This window comes from Cygnus atratus, chromosome 2, assembly GCF_013377495.2.
Source record: "Cygnus atratus isolate AKBS03 ecotype Queensland, Australia chromosome 2, CAtr_DNAZoo_HiC_assembly, whole genome shotgun sequence".
Classification (NCBI taxonomy): domain Eukaryota; kingdom Metazoa; phylum Chordata; class Aves; order Anseriformes; family Anatidae; genus Cygnus; species Cygnus atratus.
Genome location: NC_066363.1, coordinates 148,708,311 through 148,730,609, shown reverse-complemented (window position 1 = coordinate 148,730,609; position 22,299 = coordinate 148,708,311). Strand labels below are relative to the sequence as shown.

General features: G+C 43.1%; 1 protein-coding gene across 1 annotated transcript in view; it reads right to left on the bottom strand.

Annotated features, from left to right (window-relative positions):
• The window catches only part of FER1L6 (fer-1 like family member 6), a 67,200-nt gene extending 52,060 nt beyond the window's left edge, over positions 1 to 15,140 (bottom strand). Inside the window, 9 exon segments of the mRNA XM_035556235.1 lie at positions 363 to 549; positions 1,698 to 1,854; positions 2,932 to 3,010; positions 6,526 to 6,588; positions 7,283 to 7,414; positions 7,510 to 7,564; positions 8,601 to 8,727; positions 12,807 to 12,949; positions 15,136 to 15,140. Coding sequence (XP_035412128.1) covers positions 363 to 549; positions 1,698 to 1,854; positions 2,932 to 3,010; positions 6,526 to 6,588; positions 7,283 to 7,414; positions 7,510 to 7,564; positions 8,601 to 8,727; positions 12,807 to 12,949; positions 15,136 to 15,140 — 948 coding nt within the window.
• Between the last annotated feature and the right edge of the window lie 7,159 nt (positions 15,141 to 22,299).

Here is a 22,299-nt window from a genome sequence, read left to right as displayed (position 1 = left end):
TCCTGTTTTCTTTCTTCACTTTAAGGAGACCTGAATATAGGACTGACGTAATACTACACTGGGTGATTCACTGTCTTGTAACTGGATGTTTCAATAACTTCTGCAGAATTCACTTTCCCCTCCTGCTGCACAACTCTAACCTACAGCTGTGAGGCTGATACCAGTTCTTCCACTGGCATTAAGTATTTCCTTCACTTTGTTCCTGCACAATTTAAGAATTTAAAATTTTCCTTCTGATGAAAGAAATATGCCTTCCCTGATTTACATAACAACAATATGAAGGACATCATCTCTATTGCCTGCCTATAACATAGCTAGCAGGAAAGAAGGCCTACATTTGTGATCAAGAGGATCCCAATTACCATTTGACCTGCAAACATGACCACCACATAGGGATCCACAAGGTCCTTACTGTCACCTATGAATGCTTTGGTGACATTGGCCATGATGCTAGAGTTCATCTTCGGAAGCCCTTCTGCTTTGTAAATTCTCACATAAAATCTGGCCCATGGTCTTTCAGATGGAAATCCTTTGGGGATCAAGAGGTTCCTGAAAGCAGAAAGAAGCCAAATCCTTAAAACAGAAAACTCAATGAAGTGATGTTTTTCTCCAAAATTGTCATCTCAAGTTAGCTTGTGTTCTGAGTAGGCACAAAAACGGGTATGAATTTGTTTCTGCATCTAAACCAAAATGTTTTCTGGTTACCATGAGAAAGTGGTACAGCATTATTCAGGAAACACGTCTATGTGATAGAGAACTAACTACAAAAGTACGGAAAACATAGTTTGGAGGTGACCTCTGGATGTCATCTGGTCCAACCCCCTGCTCAATGCAGGTTCAGCTGGATCAGGTTGTTCAAGACCTTGTCCAGTAAATTCTGAATATCTCCAAGGATGGAGATTTCCTGCTCTCTCTTTGTCCCTGCTACATTTGATCACCTTTATGGTACAACATTTTTCCTTATATATTCTCTGAAATTCCCTTATTTTAATGTGCATCCAAAGCCCCTCATCCTTCTACTTTGAAAAGAGTCCAGCTCTGTCCTCTTCATTAGACAGTTGAAGACAACAGTAAGACACTCCTTAACCTGCATTTCTTAAGGCTCAAGTAACCAACCCACTCCCCCTCTTGTAGGCCATGGGTTCCAGCCCCGTCATCTTGGTGGCCCTCCTTGGACTTTGTCCCGCATGTCAGTACTGACCAGAAACATTGCTCTTGTAAAATGTGAAGTATGCTGGCAGCTCATTACCAACTTGAATTTCTGTATTTTACATGGAGAATGCACTTGAGTTTACCTAAGAATATAGAAAACATCTATGTACACACAGCTGATAGATGAGAAGGAATAGCATCTCCTCGTGCTTTTTCTTCTTACTTCACTGCTTTTCAGAAATATTTAAACTGGTTTCAGATCAATGAACCTTCTGTCAGGGATAATCTGGCACTTAGCCACAGGGCATGGTCAACTCTATCAGCTACAGAGAAGTGACCCTAATGTGCCTTTCAATTTAGATGAGAGGATTATAAAAAAAACTCTCTTTGAGCACATCAGAACAGCCAGGTATATGGTGACTTCTGCTATTAACCCTGTGTTAGCAAGGCCAGGACTGAAAATAGAGCAGAGGGCTTTTGAGGGACTTAGTAAAGAAGAATGCAGTAAAACAAAACAAAACAAAACAAAAAATCTATAGCAATACTTTTCAATCTGCTCCTCAGTATCAGCTGTTTTCTGTGTGGCTTGTATTGTGTCGCCTTTGCCAGTCACACTGATGTCACACTTCAGGTATCCCTTGGCTCCCGTCCTAATGTCAGCAGGGTCTGTGAGAAGAGCCCACTTGTCACAAAAATGATGACCTGTACGACAGACAAACAAACACGCAGCTAGAGGTGGGTGCGAAACATGCAAATGTTCATGCAAATTCACCCACAACAGCCCTTGTTTCAGCCCTGCTTGATCAACCCTCCTCATGCAAGGTCCTAAAACTTTACATTAAGTCATTGACCATCACCTTGGGTATGTAAAGGAGTGAGAGGGGGAGACCAGAGTCTGCTAGGATGCTCTGGGATCCCAGGGCTATGATCAACCCTCAGACACAGCTGTCCCATAAAGCTGAGTAAGAAATTCAGGCACTAGAGCAGCCTATGTGACTATTCAGTCAGGCTATTTTTCTTCATTCATTAATTCAGGAGCCCTGAAGAGAGGATGGCCTGAATGATTCTGCTGTTTTGTCTTTAGATGCCATAGCTGATGCCATAGATGCCATAAACACATCCATTCCTAAAGACTGAGACAAGACCTGGTCCTTGAGTAATTGTGGAGGAAAGAAAGATATGTGTTCTGTGGATGGTTGTAAAAACAGACCAACAAAAAAAAAAGGGGGAGAGGGGGAGAGATAGGTAATCTTCTCTTAGCTTCAAATTTCAGAAAGAACTGGACATCTCTGAAGATGGCAGGTCAGGTGGAGCCATGGTGACCTCTTCATCACTTCCTTCATTCTCTCCCCCTTTCTGGTGAGCCTCTATTCTCACCTTGAGCTCTCCTCACAATTTCTTCTATGCTCCCTTCTCTCTCCCTACCTCCACCCATTCTACCCCAACACATGTGGTGGACCTTCAGCGGCTCTGCAACAAGCAGGTGGATTCAGGTTTTGTAAGCATTCAGGTGCCCACTCTGACTCACTAAAGAAAAGGTGGCTCCAATAAGTGCATACACCAATGAGCAGATTGTCAAGATGTTTTCAAGGTTGAACTTTTTTTCCCAAAACTTCAGCTGGTTCTCTGGTACCCATATAGGAAAACAATGAAAAAAAAATGCTAAATTTATCCCTTGGCATATATCTCAAACACCTAAGTAGAAAAGCAGTGCACCTCCCTCTTCCCTCTTCTCATCTTATTTAACAGACAAAAAAAGACCGAAAATGTACCACTTACCTGGCTGACCATACACTGTCCCCAGATCTACTTTAAAGGAGCCTATCAGCACACTCCCAATCAGTTTATGGTGCATAACCTGTTAGAAAAAGACACATTAAAGAATGTCATTATCTCTCTTCTCAGCATAAGAAAGAGCAATCCAAAGATCACATTTGGTTCAGAGGTAATAAGCAGTGATGTTCAGCACCACCCGAAGATGGCTGCACATAGCTGCAGATACAGTGAGCATTTGAAATCTCTTCTTCCCCTGTGCCTTGTGCCAATTTAGAAACCAATGCAGTCACATCCAGGTGGAATCACAGAGGTTCATCCCAGCTCCCAGGATTAAATAGGTCAGGAATCAGATGGATGCATCTTCACAGCAGATGCATTTATATTACTGATCCGGTCAGTTTAAAATAAATCATAATAAATATAAACACATGGGGCACAGCTGGTTCCACATTAGGCTGCAGAAATTTTATCACTTTCTGTGAAAGAGCCGATTTGCCATATGAACTGAGTACACCCACAGGAGAAAGAATTAAAGTGTTTCTTTGCAACATGTCAATGTGAACAAAACCAAGAGACTCAATTCTGCTTCACCCCCCACAATATTAATGAAGTCAGAGAAGTGATATAGATGTAAATGAGATGGCAGGCAGGCCCCAGTGAGTCTGTCTCCTTATCCTTCCTGCCAAGTAATGAACTTAATTTAATTCAATTTAATTCAAATTTAATTAATAATATTCCTTTGTCAGATAATTTCTGAATCTATGTACTTGTGTGTCTGGTTTTCAAATGTGTGTGTGCTCCATCTTTTAGACAAGGCAGATGCTAGCAACATATTCCAAAGGAAGATTGGCTCTGGAACTGCATTTGTGAAACAATAAGACTCTCACCTTGGTTCTGAATAGTTTAAAAGTTTGAATGAAACCCATTCCTTGCTTGGGAAAAAGTTTCTGAAGGCAGCCTGATTTATCTGGGAAACCTTGGCCGAACTCCAAAAAGAAACTAAAACCCTGGGTCCACAGAAGCTAAATCTAAATGTTGGGGCTAAATATCCACGCATCTGAGAGCATTTTAGGGATGTAGAAGACTTCCTACCCTGGATTTCGACCTGTACATCCTTGGTAGAGATACAGGTCTGTTGTAATTTTTCATTGGATATTTCATGTGACTTCATTTTGTGCATTATTCTCCACTGTGCCACTGTGATTGAGGGATCATACTCACTTATCCTTGGAAAAACCTCACTTCAACATGGAAGGTGTTGAAGTAGTGTGAACAAAGAAGCACTTTTAATTCAACATTGTGATTAAAGCTTAAAAATTAAGTGACCTTTGTGTGGAAGAGAAGCCAGAGTGAAGCCATGGCTTCATGCACTAGTGCTGCTTTCTCTCAGTCCCTGCTGACACCAGGTCCCATCATAGCACTGGAGCACCTTACTCTGATGAAGCTGGACTGGGGCACCAATGGGGGAAGAAGCCATGAAAGCTGAAGAGTTTCAAAATTACACTTTTGGAGGAACTACGTGGAAACAAGAGCTTGTCCAAATTGACTGTTTCCACCACAGGATGGATGCAAGGGGGAAGCTGGCTGTAGGCTTTCTGTGGCCAAAAAAAAAAAAGTTCTTTTATGATGCAGAAACAAGAGGAGGGTATGTGGTAAATTCGTATGGTCTTGTCTCAATGCTCTTTTATTTTCTCTCCAGGGAATGACAAGATGTTCAGACAGTGTTAGATGTGTAACCCTCACTACTCGAAGCTTTAGGAGATTTGCTGTGTGAACTGTGATGTCCTTGGAAATGCCTTCTATTCCTACTGAAACAATGAGGGTTTCCACTCCTTGTAGAACACATGGCACTTATAACTGCTGAGGAAATACCTCACTGCTTCTATTAAGTGCTCTGCATCTTTCCCAGTACTTTTTCAAGCATATTTTTTCTAATGCAGCAAATAAGGTGAACATGAAGTTTATAGCGAATGCCTTCATCTTCTCTGAGAGGGAGCATTGTACCTAATCTACATTGTACCTCATTAAGGGTTTGTGGCTTTTCAAACTTGATTGACTCTATAGATGACTGAATGTTTTTCTTTGGATTTTCTGAGTGCGGACAAGTATGAGCAGTGTTCACGTCGGGAGCATTTCACTACTGAAGATATAGGCTTAGCATGGAAGGGGCATCTACTACAAGGTTGCTGGAATGCACTGGGAGATATTAACTAAGAAAAATATCTATTCCTTAGCAGGTGCTAAGAATCAGCTAATCTCATTTTCTCCTCAAATGTAGAGTTTTAATGCAGCTAGAATAACTGCTGAACTGATGCGCAATAGCACTAATCTTTTTTGATTTCCTTGAGCTTCCAGATGCAGATGAGTTCATTTTCACAGATTAAATGAATTCAGTGCATGAGTGATTGCTAATAATGGAGGCTGCCAATCTTTGCTTTTCCTCAGGTGAGTTTCATGCTAAGCAAGTGCTGGGAAGATTTCCATACCCCAGGGTTTCCTCCTCTCCCAAAGTGTGTTTCCTCTCTTATTTATTTCTATTCCTCTGATACGCTGCCTTCTCCAAAACTGTACTGCAAGGCAGTGATTTTCTGTTTTCAGCAGCATACATGAGCATTGCACTAGGTTAGTATTTTCTTTTAAAATGTCATTTTTATCTAAAAGGCCTTCTTTAATTTCTTGGTCTTGCACCTTCAGCAGGTGTAAATCAAAATGTTCTCTGAGGCTGACAAAACTATGCAGATTGATACCAGTAAATGCTGGCACATTCTCCCACACACCCCAACACCCTCAGAAAGCTGGCAATTTCCCCTGTTCCACTGGATGTATGGAAGCATTATCTAAAGAATGCCAGATCCAAAAGACTGGTCATACCTTGGAGAAAAATAACTATACATCCCTAAGCAGCAATAGTTCACAGAAGTTGATCTGTCAGTATTATCCTGATACTAACCATGTCAGAGGAACGTATGGGGGCCATACATTGTGATGTAAGTCATAACAGTGAGACAGTATCTATTCCCATTCAGAAAATGAGCCAGTGTCAGCCTGTAGTAAACTCTGTACTCATGGATACATGAAGGTCAGGTGTGCAGATACCCTGCAGAAGTACAAATTTCGGGTATTTGAGCTGTGGACAGCCCTAGAGCTGCTGCTGTGGATAAGGTACCTGGATATCTTAGTTAAAAACAGCTGTATCTGAGGAACTGAGATAAGCCAGAAGTTTCATTAGCCATTTGATACAAGGTGAAGCTTGAAAACTAAAACGACAAAGACAATGCTGACAACTGGTAACTAAGGTGAAGTTTCTCCTTCTACCTCACAGACTGCCAAGACAGCAACACGTGTCCCTGAAAATACACACCTAATCTTCCGTTACATTGAGCTTTACATTCCTTCAAATCATTGTCAGCTGCCTTTCTTCCTTTTCCTCTCCCTCTCCTTCCTCCTTCCTACTCTTCACGCTGCCTTCATAGCACTCTTGGTACCTAAAATTATTTCTCCTTTTAATTGCACTAAGAAGAAAGAAACATTTAGAGCCAAAATGACATAAACAACAATGACCTTTACTTACTGTACTGGGCTTTCCTAGGTACTTACAGAGATGTTGATTATTTTGTCGAACAGAAACACCTGTGGTCCAATGAAATCAAACACAAAGTACTGTGGAAAAAAAAGGACAGCAGATCAGAATCAACCTTGTGATGGTAGCAGCACTGTCAGCAACGTGTCCTGGTGAGAAACTGGGGGTGTGGGGAGATGGTGGTGGGCACAGCAAAGCCCTTCCTCTGCTCCCTGGATCACCATTTCTGTAACCCAGACCCATTTGCCCTCTCTCCAGTTGGCCCTCTCTCCTTGCATGGCTGCATAGCACGGCCCATGGCACTCACTCGGCATCAGAGGTTATTGTCAAAAGGGACAACAGGCATGAGGAAACCCAAAGGAGCATTTGTTCTGGGAGTTGTTTTCATGTGATTTGTCACCAGCTGGGAAAAACATACATCAAGGAAGGGTTAAAGCAGGGAAATGGTAGACAAGGGAGGATGGGGTAGTTTAGACAAATCTCCCAAATGGATCATATGGAAAAATGATGAGGCAGCAGTAGTGGGGTGAGGCAGGATGTGATAGGGAGATCAGGATGGACAGAGCTTCAGAAGAAAAAGAGCAAAGAGAGCCAAACTCAAGAGAGCCATTGCCATTGCTTTTCCAAGCTTGAAACTCAAACAGCTCCTGGGCAGACATCCCTACACAAACAGGCAGATGCTACCAACTTTGCCCATCCCTGTTCAAGCTACCAGCCAGTGGAGAACACCCAGAACAACTGAAGAAAGTGCCTTCCCCAGGAGAAAGCACCAACCTCGTTGTAGAAGGGGGCATTCGTGCCTTCTTTCACTGTTGTTTGCTTCTTCTCATCACCAATCTCGATGATCACCACCGGGTCAATGTTCTCACCCACCAGCTGCCTGGCCTCGATGATGGTGATGGCAATCTGCAGGGTGCAAGGACACCATGTACTCTCCCAGGCTCACCTCCAGCCCACCATGGGATTTCACAGGCACGTAAGGGCTGTCACCCCCTGCTCACCTGGTAGTTCTGGGATTTCATCTCCTCTTCATGAATCCTGGGCACCAGCTTTGCCCTGTGTCAATCACAAAATAGTTCATTAGGCATCTCTAGGCAAGCACTACTACTTGGACATGTTTTGGAAAGACTGTCACTAAGCTGGCATTGCTTGTGGCAGGTGGCTTTGTCATGAGCTGTTAGGCTTGCTTTCCCCAGCAGTCACTCAAACACCATCAGAGGGACATGTGTGGTAGACAGGAGTAGCCCAAGGGCTCAGACCTGTGATCAGATGAGGGCTGCGTAGCGAGGTGAACCACAGTAGCTCTCCTTGGGCAAAGCCCATGCACACAGAAAGCCAAATACCTCCCTCCTCTTCTGTTGGAATTTGGCTACAAGCACTGGTCTGCTTGTATCTCTCAGGAGTTCAGAGCACACTCAAGGACAGTTGCTCAGCTTTGTAACTGGCAATTTGGTAAGTGCCACAGTTTGTACCTGAGCAATTCCACCTCCCATGCAGAACGGTGCCCAGTTGTTCTTTTACCCTTTCCTATTGCTTCTCATGAAACGTGAAGAGGATGACAGGTTTTCATACATGGCAGAATTCAGTGTAATCATTCCTTGGGTACTATAGAATTTCATACCTGGATATGTATGGCATGTCTCTGGCTGTCATGTATTTGCCAATAGGGAAATGCTTTGCATCTGCACAACCCAGAGCAGCTACCTGCCATGCATGGGAATGATTTCACCCATTGATCCTGTCAAACCTGACTCTGTTCCTCCCCCACATGAAAAAACAACTACACAAACACTTGGTTATAGATGTTGCTGTCCCCTTTGGCTCATTTTCATTAGCAGCAGAGTTCAGGCCCTCTCGGCACCAATTTCAATCTCTCCCTGCACTGGATAGCACCTGGTGACAATCTGTCTTGAGCTGATAATATTTTGCCAAGAAGTACATCCCACTCTGTCATGTGGAAGGAGTGAAGGGATCACTGCTGTCAGCAAATGGATTTTCTGTCAGCAGGTGTACTGCCGTATGGCAATGCCATTCCCCAGAAGGATGGAAAAAGTATTTTGGGGGATGTTAGGTAAGATATGGCAAGGACAACCTTTTCCTCTTTGGGCTTAAGGATGCAAAAACACTGGACAATGCATTGCTGTTCATCAGGTCTTCCTCTTCCTCTTCTTGTCTTCCAAGAGTGTCATGGTGAAGATTCTCACTTCCGTCATGATCACCTGGTGAGTAAAACAAATAAGAAATCTTTATGCCTCTGATATTTGCGAGGAAAAGATAACTTGGAGCAGTTAGCAGCAATTATTTCATCAACATGAGCTGACTATTTTGTTTATTTATGTATCACACTTAAAGATCACAATTAGGACTTGTATGGAGCAGCACAGATGAGCAGCAGCTCCCCTTCTGTGCAAAACCATATACTGCATGTAAATGCCCCTCTCTTCACCCCATGTGCATTTGCAACAGGCACATACGCACCAGTGGCATCTGATTGCCTTATCTCTCATCTGCTAGAAAGATGGTGGGACAGATTGTGAGTTTTTTGCATGTATTTGCAGCAGCGAGTCTGCCATTCATGGTTTGTTTTAATAGTGTGGCACCTTCCGGTTCCTTCCAAGTGACCAAAGTGGAGCCTAAATTTGAAATCATTTCTCACAATTTCAAATCAGTTCCACAATGCAGAGATGATGAACTGGAGATCAAGAACAGAAAAAGAGAGTTGAAGAACACGATTCATGGGATCTCTTGTAGACAGCTATGCTCAGATGAGACAAATTGCTTCCAGCAGTGCCTATTTTAGTTCCTCACCAAAGAGAGTCTCAGCCAGTAGCTCAGAGGTACACATCTACATTTGGACAGAGAAGCCCTTCCCACACTGCTCTGCTTAGTCTTCCTAGTCCAAAGGAAGCCCTGCCAGCATCCCTGCCCCTTGTTGAGTGTGTTTATGTTCAACGCCTGCCTTGGGAAGGGACTTGTGTGTTTGGAGTGAAAGTTTAGAAATTGGTTGCCTGTAATTAATTCTGATACATACATATAAGCACAAAATGTTCATTGACTCTGGACTTGAGCTATTTCTGGTCTAGAAGCTGCCAAGTGGCACCCACAAAACTATTGATGAGTTGCTCAGCAACACTCAGTGGCTTACATGACTTTATGGAGACAGCTCTACATCAAATGAAAGAAAATACATTCAAGTGTATTTTTTGCAAGTGCTCTATGGCACTGTATTCCAACTACAAAACTAGACAAAGGGTTTTAATAGTGCTTCCCTGTCACTTTGCAATGGTATGGTTCCTTGACGAGTACTTACAGAATGCTGATGGTAGCAAAGGACCATTCACCATCTAGTAAATCTTACTTGCATTTCTAATTTTAGCACTCATCAGGTTTGAATGCATCTGCGCCATTGGCAGCTGGATTCCACAAGCCCCTACTCCAAGCAAACCACCAGACAAGTTCATACAGATGGGACTTTTGCTATTGCTGCAAAGCAGCCAGGCATGAGCCAGCTCCAGCCTGGGTGCCCTACTGCCCTGTTAGGGCAGCTCTGTGTTCGAGCTGACATACCTCTTAATGAAGGTTCCTCCACTATAAGTCTCATATACCATATATGCTCTCTGTCTGCTCCTCTGGCTCTTGTCTGATGTCCCCAGAACACAGGGAGGGGGAATTGTCTCTGTGTAGACATGGCTTGATTTGCACCCCTTGAGGAAAAGGCGCCTGTTAACAGTTTTGCACCTGTAGCACTAAGCTCCCATGACAACCCCCATATCCTATTTACTCTAGAGCATGCTGTTTGATTATGGGCTTGTAGTACTGTGTACTGTTTGCCATGTGAGCTAAAACAGATAAAACTTCCCTCTCCTCAGCTGGGAACAGGCATGTGCTAGTGTGACGTCCTGCCTGGACCACTCTTTACAAGGTTTTTACGTGTTGTTTCTGTTGTGATGTAAACTCTTTGCAATGCTTCTTTTGTTTTACAGATCCATTCTCCTGACATTTTAATATCTGAATCAATATCCTTTTTTTTACTCGATAACCATGTGTATGCTGCACATAACCAATCATCAGGAATTATTCCATTATGGGGATCCATCAAATGGTTCAAAGAGTGACCACACTCCCTCACTGCACACTTCCTTGATAAGTCTCCTAAACCCAAATCCCCAGTCAACTGAGAGAGAGCAGGTAATTTCTGTATCTTTACGAGTTCAGATCCCTCAGCAAGATGGCACTGATGAAATGTGTGAAGATCATAGAATCATAGAATATCCAAGTTGGAAGGGACCCACAAGGATCATTGAGTCCAACTCCTGGGTCCCCAAAGGACCACCCAATAAATAAGTAAATAAATAAAAGAGACCACATGTCTGCGAGTGGTGTCCAAAAACTTCCTGAACTCCGGCAGGCTCAGTGCCGTGACCACTGCCCTGGGGAACCTGTCCCAGTGCCCGACCACCTCTGGGTGCAGAACCTTTCCCTAACCCCCAGCCTGACCCTCCCCTGTCCCAGCTCCATGCCGTTCCCTCGGGTCCTGTCGCTGTCCCCAGAGAGCAGAGCTCAGCGCCTGCCCCTCCGCTCCCCTCGTGAAGGAGCCGCAGGCCGCCACGAGGCCTCCCCTCAGCCTGCTCCGCTCTGGGCTGAGCAAACCAAAGGACCTCAACTTCTCCTTTTAAGTCTTTCCCTCTCGGCCTTTCACCATCCTTGTATCCCCGCTTTGGACTTTCTCTAACAGCTTTATGACTTTCTTATACTGTAGTGCCCCAAACTGCACACAGTGCTCGAGGTAAGGCCGCACAGCGCAGAGCAGTGCAGGACAGTCACTTCCCTCGACCAACTAGCAATGCCGTGCTTGATGCACCCCAGGGTACGGTTGGCCCTCCTGGCTGCCAGGGCACACTGCTGGCTCATATTCAACTTGCTGTTGACCAAAACCCCCAGATCCCTCTCTGTGGGGCTGCTCTCCAGCATCGCATCCCCCAGTCTGTACGTACAGCCAGGTTTGCCCCTTCCCAGGTGCAGAATCCAACACTCGCTCTTGTTAAACTTGATATTGTTGGTGATTGCCCTGCTCTCTGATTTGTCCAGATCTCTCTGCAAGGCCTCACCACCCTCGACGGAGTCAACAGCTGCAAGCATAAGATGCAGCATAAGGACTCCAATCCATGCAAAGACTCAAAGGCAGTATTTGAAAAATCAGTTACAGAGAACTGAATGCTTACATGGAAAACAGAAGCAAATTATAGCGTGGTATTTCTTGTAGAGAATGGTATATTTATAAAGCATAAGATAAATAAAGATAAATAAGATAAATAAACTCAAACATAACTGTAATTACTAAGAAGCTCAATAGTGTTTGGTTTTCTCTTTCTCTAAAAGCCAAGATCCCTTGCTGTAAGGACCAGAGGAAAATCTTTTTGTTTAAGGTAGTGCCCTTTAGCTAAATAGTGTTTATGACACAAAATAAGTATTCCTGTTTCTACCCAACAGTGAGTCAAGATACACATGGCTGGTTTATTGCAGCACTGTAATTCACAGGCTGCATTAAACCCTTAGGAGTCCATGTTTTAAAGATCCCATTAAATTTCAAGCATGAGACTGCAAAAAAGCACAAAAAAGCAAACAATTTGTTGTGGCTGAAGTATGAGTTTTGGTGAAGGTGAATGGGAGGTCTGTGGGGATAGGAGGAAAATGGCAGTGGTAGGGTGTTCTAGAGAATGTTTCCTTAGCTTGAGAACCAACAGAGTGTTAGGGGGTAAGAAATAAAAGACTCTGCATGTCTTACAGATGTACCTACATCTGTCAAAATTAAAAAAACCACTCTGCCATACATTTAAGAGGAGAACTGTTACTATATAAAGCTCCCAGCTTTATTTAGCCAGCCTATCCAGCCATAACAGACTACTAAAGTTATGTTCTGCAGTTTTTATAACAAGCATATCTTCTGGAAGAATTATACGATGATGTATCTATCTCTAGACTATAAATAAAGAAATAATAATAAATTAAAAAAAAAAAACTTTTAAAAACATGCCATCTGTCTATGGAAAGAATCAGGCTAACATTTTTGTTTTACTCTATCAGATACAACAGTCTGAACTTGCAGGATCTGAAGGTGGATTTAACAAAACAGTTAATATAAAAAGAATAATCTCTCTGTTTACTTAAGAGCTATAAAGAGTTTACTGCCCATTTTATCAATATTAAGACACAATTCAAATGAGTTCACATGAAATTAGGTATAGTATAATCCCCAACTTGCTCTCGTCTGTTGCAGTATTTATTTACAGGGCCTTACCTAGTGCGTCTTTGTTTGCAATAGTCAACCCTTTCTCGCCTTTTTTCTTCTTCTTCAGCTTCATGCCAGCAAACAGCCCCTTTCTGAAAAATTAAGGAAAAGCAATCATTGTAATAGCTTCCAGCCCTTCTCTGTGCTGGACTCTGATTTAAGGACCTGTTGAGAGAGAGATCTGATTTCCATGTGAGATCATTATATTACGATTTCCCTTCTATTGAAAGAATACAAGGGAATGCTCTGGATTCTTACTTCATCTAATTTTGTTTATTTTTAAAATTTGGCAGTGTACAGACAAACATGACGAGAGAAGAGCCAGAGCTTCATTTCAAACCAAGACAGCAGGAAGAGATAAAAAAGGAAATCCAAGTTTCCAGTTCTACTAATTTCTCCACACATAATTCTTATGCCTGTGATGAGACCAGAGATAAAAAGTTCTGACAAATTATAGGTTCCAGGTCAAAAGCAGTTTTGCAGTGAATAAGGTAAACATAAAAGCATTTGTTTAAACTTTATTGGTAAGGATGTGCACTGTGCTGGTGGCACATCCACCACAACAGCTTTTCCCATTTATTTAGTTAGTTCTCACTCCCTTCCAGCAGCAAAGCCACAAGCAGAGCTGGACGAGAGTTTCTCCTCAAGCTGTGTCGCAGGGTTGCTTCAGACCAGCATCAACCCCAGCTACCACTGCATGTGGCTTTTCTGCTCCCACTCCTTCCTATTCTGAACTAGGGGATTAATCTGGTTTAAAACTAAGCCTACTAGAGCTCAGTGGGGTTTTAGGCACATCATTTCTCAGATCATGCCCGGTTAAAGTCACTCTATGGCCCCAGTAAGGCTTTCTTACTTCTTGCATTCATTCTGTTTTAGCCACAGCCCCTTGCCAGGAGCCTACCACCGTCATTCAGGAGCAGCAGGTGTTCATGGGGTGAGGTCCGGCATGGCCCTGGGCTGGCTGCCATCACATATAAAACATGACAAGACACTCATCAAGGACCTACACAGTCCTGCTTCCTGAGAAACCAATGGCAAAACTCCCTGCAGCAGCAGGCAGTTCAATGCTGAGATAAGCTAAAGCATCTCTCCCAGCAACAGCACAGAGCCAGACTGGCTATTCAGAGCTTTGTGCCGTTTTGCCTTTTCCTATTTTACTCTCCCATTGGTCCTTCAGCTCTTCTGTGAGTAGAGAGAAAGAGCAGTTGTATTTTGTAGAGCTGGTTTTACAGAGAGGGGGAAAAGGAAACATCTCTATAAAAGTCATACAGTATTTTGCCCTCAACGGAGAGTCTTCTTTTTCTTTCCATAGCCCATCCAAAGAAGGCAAAAGAAGGGCCATGAGTCCCTCCTCCTTGGCTGCCAGCCAGCATCATCCCACCAAACCCTCTTTCTTTGCCCTCTGATGGGGTCCAGCAGCAGCAGTCCTGGAATAGGACACTGATGCTGTTCTGACATTTCACAAGAGCAGAACAAAAGTATGACTACAAGAGTAATAAATCTATCAGTCTTCAGTTCAGACATGACCTGCTGCTCCAAACTCTGCTCCTCCATGTCCCAGAACCAAGGCAGGAGTTGATGCCCTGCAAGGAAAAGCCATGGGGGGGAAGATGGGACTTCTCCCCGCTGTCCTTGAAGAGGGCTCAGCATAGCATCTCTTCTCAGCAACAAGGAAGAGAAACACCATTTTTGCATTAAGGCTGCGCCCAGATTTCCCCTTTCAACTCAAGATTTTGAACAGAGGTTGGGGAGCAGCTGCTGTCCTGCAATTGCATCCCTGAGAGATTAAAGTGGGGAAATTTAGCACAGCTGTACTTTGGGGAAGGACTGGCTGGTTTTTGTTTATCTTCATAGTTTTCTTATCTCTTCTTCCTTTAACAAAGTGTGATTTAAGCTGCATGATTCATCATTTGAGAGGAGACTGGGGAGTGGAAATCGAATCACTGAGCACTGGAGTGTGTAGTTTAATTTTTCCAGGTTTCTGAAGGATTGAACCAGTGGTTAATAATGATCCTTAAAGTCTGCATGTGTCATTTCTTGCTGCCAAAGTAGGTTTGGCAAAACAATTACAATAACATAGGAGACACACAGAAGTTTCTCCTTAATGATAAACTGGGCAGTACTTGGAACAGGGGTGGGCATTAATGGTCTCTTGGCCTTGAATGCCTGAGCTAAGACCAAAAAAAAGAAAAAAAAATTGAGAAAAAAATAGTAGAGAAACTATTTTGGAAAATATTTTCATTAGATAAAAACTCATGGACTTATTTTGAATTAACCAGATCACCCTGACTTATACTCAGAAATCCAAAGTCATTGCAAAGGATTCATTTTGCTTTACTTCATGGTGAAAAATTCACATTGTTGCAGATATTGCCTGATTGTTGTCAGCATAGTTCAAATTTCACATTCTGTATACACAGCAGTGAAATAAATGGTTCTGTTTGCAGGCAATTTCATCCTCTTCAACTTGAAATGTCACAAAAACGTACATCAGCACAGCTGAAACATTTCATTTTGAAATGTTGAAATTACATACTTTTATATTTTGAAAACAGACTTCTTTACAACTTATTTTTAAAGCTGAGACATTCACTGAAACCCACACAAATTTGTGAGTAGTGGTGGATTTCAACCCACCTAGAACTTCCCTTGTATTAGGGTACTGCTCTCTATCATTTTCCCAATTGTTGGTAGCATTAATTCAAGAGGATGTCTCTGTGGGCAGAATTTAATACTATGGTTTTTCCAAGGAAACGAATATACCTCGCATTTCAGAGGGGGAAACAATCTGTAGTGCTTGAGAATGTTGTGCTAGTAACTCCAGTGACAAAAAATACAGGTGGGGAAAGTAAAAACACAAAACATTTAGGATAATGACAATATTTTTTCAGGATTTCCGTTGGCCACAAGCATGCAGTGGTAAATAGTCAGCACATTTTTCCCCTTTGTCATCAGAGAAATTGTTTGCCTGTATTGGTGTAGCAATGAAAATAGGTTTTCTGGGAAAGTGCACAGTCCAGCTAGCCAATCAAGCATGCATCCACTGAGTAAACCTGATAGCAATCAATGCTCAAACACCTGAAATCAACTGCAAACTCAAGGTGCATTTACTTGTGAAGGAAAAGTTACTGCAAACCAGAAAGGGAAGCTGATATTTAAAATTCATATTCAGAGCAAGCACGTTAAGCTTACTGGCCGGGCCCAAGAGGAACATCAGCAATTCTGAGCGCAATCACAGAAAATTCACAACTTCCATGTCCCAAACAATGCCAAAATCCAACCAGTATTGGTGTAATTGTAGTGGGTTTACATGGCAAAGTTTTGGTAGCAGGGGGCCATAGGGATGGCTTCTGTGAGAAGGATCTAGAAGCTGCCCCATGTTAGGTAAGGGCCCCACTGCTGACCAGAGCCGAGCCAATAAGCGATGTTGTTTTGCGCCTCTGTGAGAGCATATTTAAGACAAGGGAAAAAAAAATGCTGCGCCACACACAGCAGCTGGGAGAGCGAGAGGAGTGAGGAACAGCCTTGCAGGCACCAAGGTCAGTGAAGAAGGAGGGGGAGAGGTGCTCCAGGCGCCGGAGCAGAAGTCCCCTGCGGCCTGTGGAGAGGCCCCTGGTGGAGCAGGCTGTCCCCCTGCAGCCCATGGAGTACCACAGTGGAGCACGGTTCCACCCTGCAGCCCGTGGAGGAGCCCATGGTGGAGCAGGTGGACCTGCACCGACGGAGGCTGCGGCCTGTGGAAGACCCCTGCCGGAGCAGATTCCGGGCCGGACCTGTAGCCCGTGGAGAGGAGCCCACGCAGGAGCAGGTGGCCTGGCAGGAGCTGCTGCCCGTGGGCGATCCAGGTTGGAGCAGTTCGCTCCTGAGGGACGGACCCCGTGGTACGGACCCATATCTGGAGCAGTTCTTGAAGAGGTGCTGCCTGTGGGCAGCCCACACCGGATCAGTTCAGCAAGGACTGCATCCCGTGGGAGGGACCCCACAGCACAGGGGATGAGAGTGACCGAGAAGGAGCAGCGGAGAAGCAGCACTATAGACTGACCATAACCCCCATTCCCCCGTTCCCCTGCGCCGCTTGGGGGAAGGAGGTGGAAAAGGGTGGATGGGGGGGGAAGGTGCTTTTGATTTTTTTCCTTTGTTTCTCGTTTCTCTAGCTTGTTAGTAATAGGCAATAAATCTTACTATCTCCCTATGCTGAGTCTGTTTTGCCCGTCACAATAATTACTGTGCGATCTCCTCGTCCTTATCTCAACCCTTGAGCCCTTTTCATCGTATTTTCTCCCCGTTCCTCTTTCAGGAGGGGGAGTGAGAGAACGGTTGTGGTGGAGCTTGGCCGCCCACCCGAGTAAAAACACCACAGGAATACATTTAGAAAGTTGTTTTGTTTTGTTTTGTTTTTTTAATGACCCAAGGAAAGCAGGAGTTAGAGGGCAACTGTAGGCAATGTCCATTAATAAGGTCTGATGTGGAAACTGGGACATCTTCTATGATTTTTATTTTTGTGTAACACAAAGACAGATTAAAGACAGTATGATTATGGAATCGTAGAATCATTTAGGTTGGAAAAGACCTTCAAGATCATCAAGTCCAACTGCTAACCTCACCTACTGCTACACCATGTCCCTTAGTCTCAAAGAGCAACAGAAAGAGCCAAGCTTGAGAAAAGATGGAAATTGGAAAATGGAAAGATTTGTCTTTGAAGCAAACAAGATTTCAGTCCCAGTGTGGCCCCACTGGTTACCTTGTCCAAAAGCATGTCCAAAAGAAACATCCTTCAAAAATATCAGAGAGGCAGCCAGCACAAGGCCTTTGCACGGCTCAGCTATGGGGAAGGAGGAGAGCACAGGGCCATTTCCCAAGATGGCAGGGTAGCATTCATTACACATGGCATTTGCCAGAGAATCCCCTCTGTAAAGGTCTAAGCCAAATAAATGAAACTGTAAAGAAATTGAAGGTATAAACCCCTCAAAACAAAGAGACTCCATCACTTTAATATACAAATTGTTCATCGTCCAGTGACAGTGTACAAGCTCCAAAGCTTGTGCACATGGGTTGCATTCATGCTGTTTAACAAAATCATTTAGGCTCCTTAAATATATTCTGTGATTACTCTCTTTAGATGATTTGTTCTTCTGGAAAGAAGAAAAAGTTAGCTCTCCTCAAATTTCCACAAAAAGTAATGCTGTTTAACTCAACTTCAAGCCACAAATCTAATCTGCTGCTGAAAAATGGAAAATTACTCCTTCCCCTCTCCCCAAGATTGTGGAAACGTTCACAGGAAAATATTGCCAAGAAGGGAAAGTTCCAGGCTTCCATGCAGTTTCACCATTATGTTGCCAGGTATGTTGAACAGGTATGGAACTGCAAGAATCTGGCAGATCAGGAGGTATTTGGAATGCAGATTGAGGTGCAGGAAAAGTCTTTCATCTATCTTTGACCTGTGGTGAGGCTGGTAGTAGTATTCATGAACTTCGGTGGAGATTCAGTCCCCATATACTACATGACGGATGGTTGGACCAGATAATTTTCGAGGTCTTTTGCAACCTTAATGATTCTGTGATGATTCACTAAGACAGACGAGGATTTTGTTCCTTCCTGGAGCCAACAAGGTCGTTTAAGAGACACTGAAACAAATTCACATCCAAAGAGGAGGTAGAGAAAAAATCCCCTACAGGCCATGGACATCCTTACCTTAGAGGTTTCCCATTGCAATTGCTTTGATTAGAAGGAAATAGCAATCGGCCATCTCAGTTTATCATGAGAATTGCCAAACACAAACAGGACCAAATCTGTCAGCTCTGTCTGCATGAGAATTGTAAAAAGTCTGGAGTAAGGGCAACCTTTTTTCTTCTGCATGTGTACAGTGACGATGTGAATCCTAATTTGACTGCGATCCATTGAGGTTTCCCAGAAGTAGTGAATAAGAGCGGGATACCAACCACGCAGCAACATTTGGTTATACTTGGACTGTGTTGGAATTGCACCAGAAATCTATAAGCACAAGGCTTCATTTCCAGTTATCAGTACCACAGGTCTCTGAATTCATTACCATCCTTCCTGAAAAAGACTTACTAACTGTACTCTCCTCTCATCAAGATTTATCCCGGACAGCTTCCAGATTTCCAACTTGTCAATTTTCCAAAACATCCTTTGATGCCCTTTCTTTTTCATTTAAGCTGTCCTGTCATCACAGAGGCTTCGTGATGACATCTTACACTGCATAATGTTCTCTCAGATATCCAATAATTGCAATTTGCAGGCTAATTTAAGGGCAAGCTGACAAGAAAGCACTTCAGACTTGTCAGCATGAGAGTACAAGTGACCTTAGTACATGCTGAATCTCCTTGGGGTTTTTCAACATTAAGTTTAAACTTAGTTTCCTCTCAGTCAAAAGACTTCCAGAAGTCCATACTCTTAGAGAGTTAACATTTGGGGAGAACACCTTCTTTCTGCATGAATGGTCACATATCATGCATTCAGTCTTCACATCAGGATATGGGCAACAGACTCCATCCCCGGCAGCAGGGGAGGCACTCATCTCACCAAAATCTGATGTTGGCCTCCGACATCTTAGGTGGTTTTGTCATAAGCAGAAACAAACGGGCACTTCTAGGGTGCAGGTTACCTAACTCACTCAAGACACTTGGTATAGGATTGAAGAAATCACTTTTTTCCTCCATTACAGTCAGGAGAACAACCAACCTGAGCTGTCTAAATGCAGGGGTGCATAGCTTGAGGAGGAACCTTCTGTCCCTTCCAAAAGGCCTCCCTCTCTGTGCAGCTTTCTACCTGCTGTCCAGGCAAAACCCAGTCCTGGACTTAAACTGCATCAGACAGAGATGCTTGTCAAGACCAATATACATAGCCCTGAGCCCTGGGATGGCTTTCTGTCATGCTGACACATGAACTGTGCTCCTGGTGGGCACAGAGGAACAGAACCAAGGAGATGACAGTGGGGGATCCTTGGAGACACAGAGGGCAGGCACAGAAACAAACCCAATTTTATCTGTTACGTCCCCAGAGACCATCCAGAAGTCCCCACAGGGACAGGGTGAATGAGCTGCCAGCACACTTCTGGCAGCAGAAAATCCTGAGTGGGGCAGCTGCCTTGCTTCTTCCCCAGAGCCTTTTCCCCTTTGGAAGCAGCAGCCTCAGCACAATTTTTTGGCATCATCAAAATTATTTAGTTAGAAATGATCAAAGGTTCATGCAGCTCAGATCTGAGCCAGCTACAGTGCCTAAGGACTTCAGAGCTGTGGATACAGTAACTGCCTGGACTGGGAAAGTGTTAGAAACTGAAGAAAGAGGAAAAAAACACCTCTAGCCTTCTCACATATGAATATAAAGCTTCTTAGGTAGGTCTGCATCTTTGCATTTTGTTATTTGCACGTTGCATATTGTTAGGTAGTTTCCTTTTTTTGTTGTTGTTGTTTTTTTTTTGTTTGTTTGTTTGTTTTGTATCTCCTTAAAACTCTGTCTCTTTCAACAAAACTTAGTTTTCCAAAGAATTTTGCAGTAGATACAAACAGTATCACATTAGGTGAATATTCATCTCCACACAAGTAGTTTCTATTTTCCTCAAATAATTGTCTAGGTCATATATTTTCTTTTTCCTTCATAAATGCCAAAATATAAGAGGCTCTTAGCCCATTTTATCACTTCCACAATATGTACTAGTCAAGGAAATTGATAGGAAAAGTACATTATCTCATCATTTAAACCATTCATTTCAAAGAATAAAACACAATTACAACACAAGGATGGGGCCTCAGAATAAGAATGCTAATCAATCTAAAACTATAATGCAAGCATAATTAGTTAAATCAACAACAACTTCTATTAAGCTAGTATCTGATTTCTGATAATAAATGAAGTTTATGGGAAGAAATTAATTGCATTGCATTTAATTGTCACAAAGGGATGATAAAATAACGTTTATATACTTGGTCAAACAGAAAGAAACACCTTAATGAACAGTTAATGGTGTATTCATTTCATGCCTTCTTTTCTCAGGATTACAGAGAAGTTAAATTAAATGAACAAACAGGAAATATCTTCCCTTATCTCTTTTGCCAGTGCAGGATTGCTTCATACAATATATTGTCAGATACTTTATTCTGATTCAGTAATGAGACTCCCTTTATACCAAAATCCATTATTTCTGCTGTTGCTCTTTCACAGCCCAGCGCCCTAGCTGTCTTAACTTGTTTCCATTCGTCCTGATTTCCCACTTGACAGGTCCAAGGATTTGCAAATGAAAAACTTCAGCTTCATGAAGGTGGATACACAATCCTGCATGACCAGCTGCTATTTAAGAATCAGCTGTGGCACACATACTGGTATCAGTTCTGAAAAGTCTGATTCACATTGATGTGACACTATGGCATTATATGTCTTGTCTGAACTAATAATATATCATTAGCAATTCAGAAACAAAATTGCAAGGCGACAATACCACGGTCTGTGTTATTTATACACTAACTCTTAACTAAACAATAATAGGCTCTACATTAGCTGTGACTATTCAGGAAGGAAATTCTGCTGTCTTTATGTGTCGTTTATGTTCTGCTGTTTTATATGTCCATAAATCCATATAAAACTTTGGTTTAGTGCACTGCAGCAGTCAAAAAGTGAAATTGGTCATTAGGAACTGTAGGAAATTAGATAAAAAATATGATAAAACAACATATACCACTAAATAATTGTATTTTGGCTACTGCTTGCTGCTCCAAATGTCTCCTCTCAAAAGGGATACAAAACTCAGCAGTGGGCAGAAAACACTGCTAAGTGTGATCAGGGGGTGGCAACGACTCCTGGAAGAGTCTGTTCAGCTGGGAAAAGAGATGGTAGGCTGTGTTTTTAAGGTAGTGCACCAAGGTAAAAAATAATCCTGTATGACACTGAACACAGAACTGGCAGTTGACTTCACGGAGGTGGTCCTGGAGTCTCTGGAAGCAGCAGCTCAGCGTCAGGCAGAAAAGCCAACACGACACTGGGTGTCATCAGGACAGGCATTAGGAACAAGCCGTCAGGTGTCATTTTGCCTCTAAAGCACTGGTGGACCCACACGGAATCATAAACACCAGAAGTCATGCTGGATTTGAATCATGAATAGGTTCATTATAGCACTTCTGTCAAAATGATCAAAGCACGCCATACGAGCTTTTGCCAGAATTATGCCTAATTGGGCAGAAAGCCTGATAGTGAAAAACTAATCCATTCTTGGAGCACATTTGAACAGCAACGTGAGTTTATCCCCAATTAGTGCTGCCTCCTGTGACTACCGTGCTCTTGATCAGGTACGTGGACCTACTGTACTGCGGCTGAAGGGGTGTTTCAAAGAGAGCTGTAAAATAGGGAATGACATGGAGGAAGTGAGCAAAGGAGTTTCTCAGTCCTCAAACCACTCAATCAGGTAACAAGTTTAAAAACAAATGAGCAAAAGTGTTCCTCGGCAAGACACGTAAATCATACAACTCGTTGCAAGGAATGCTGTTGAGAC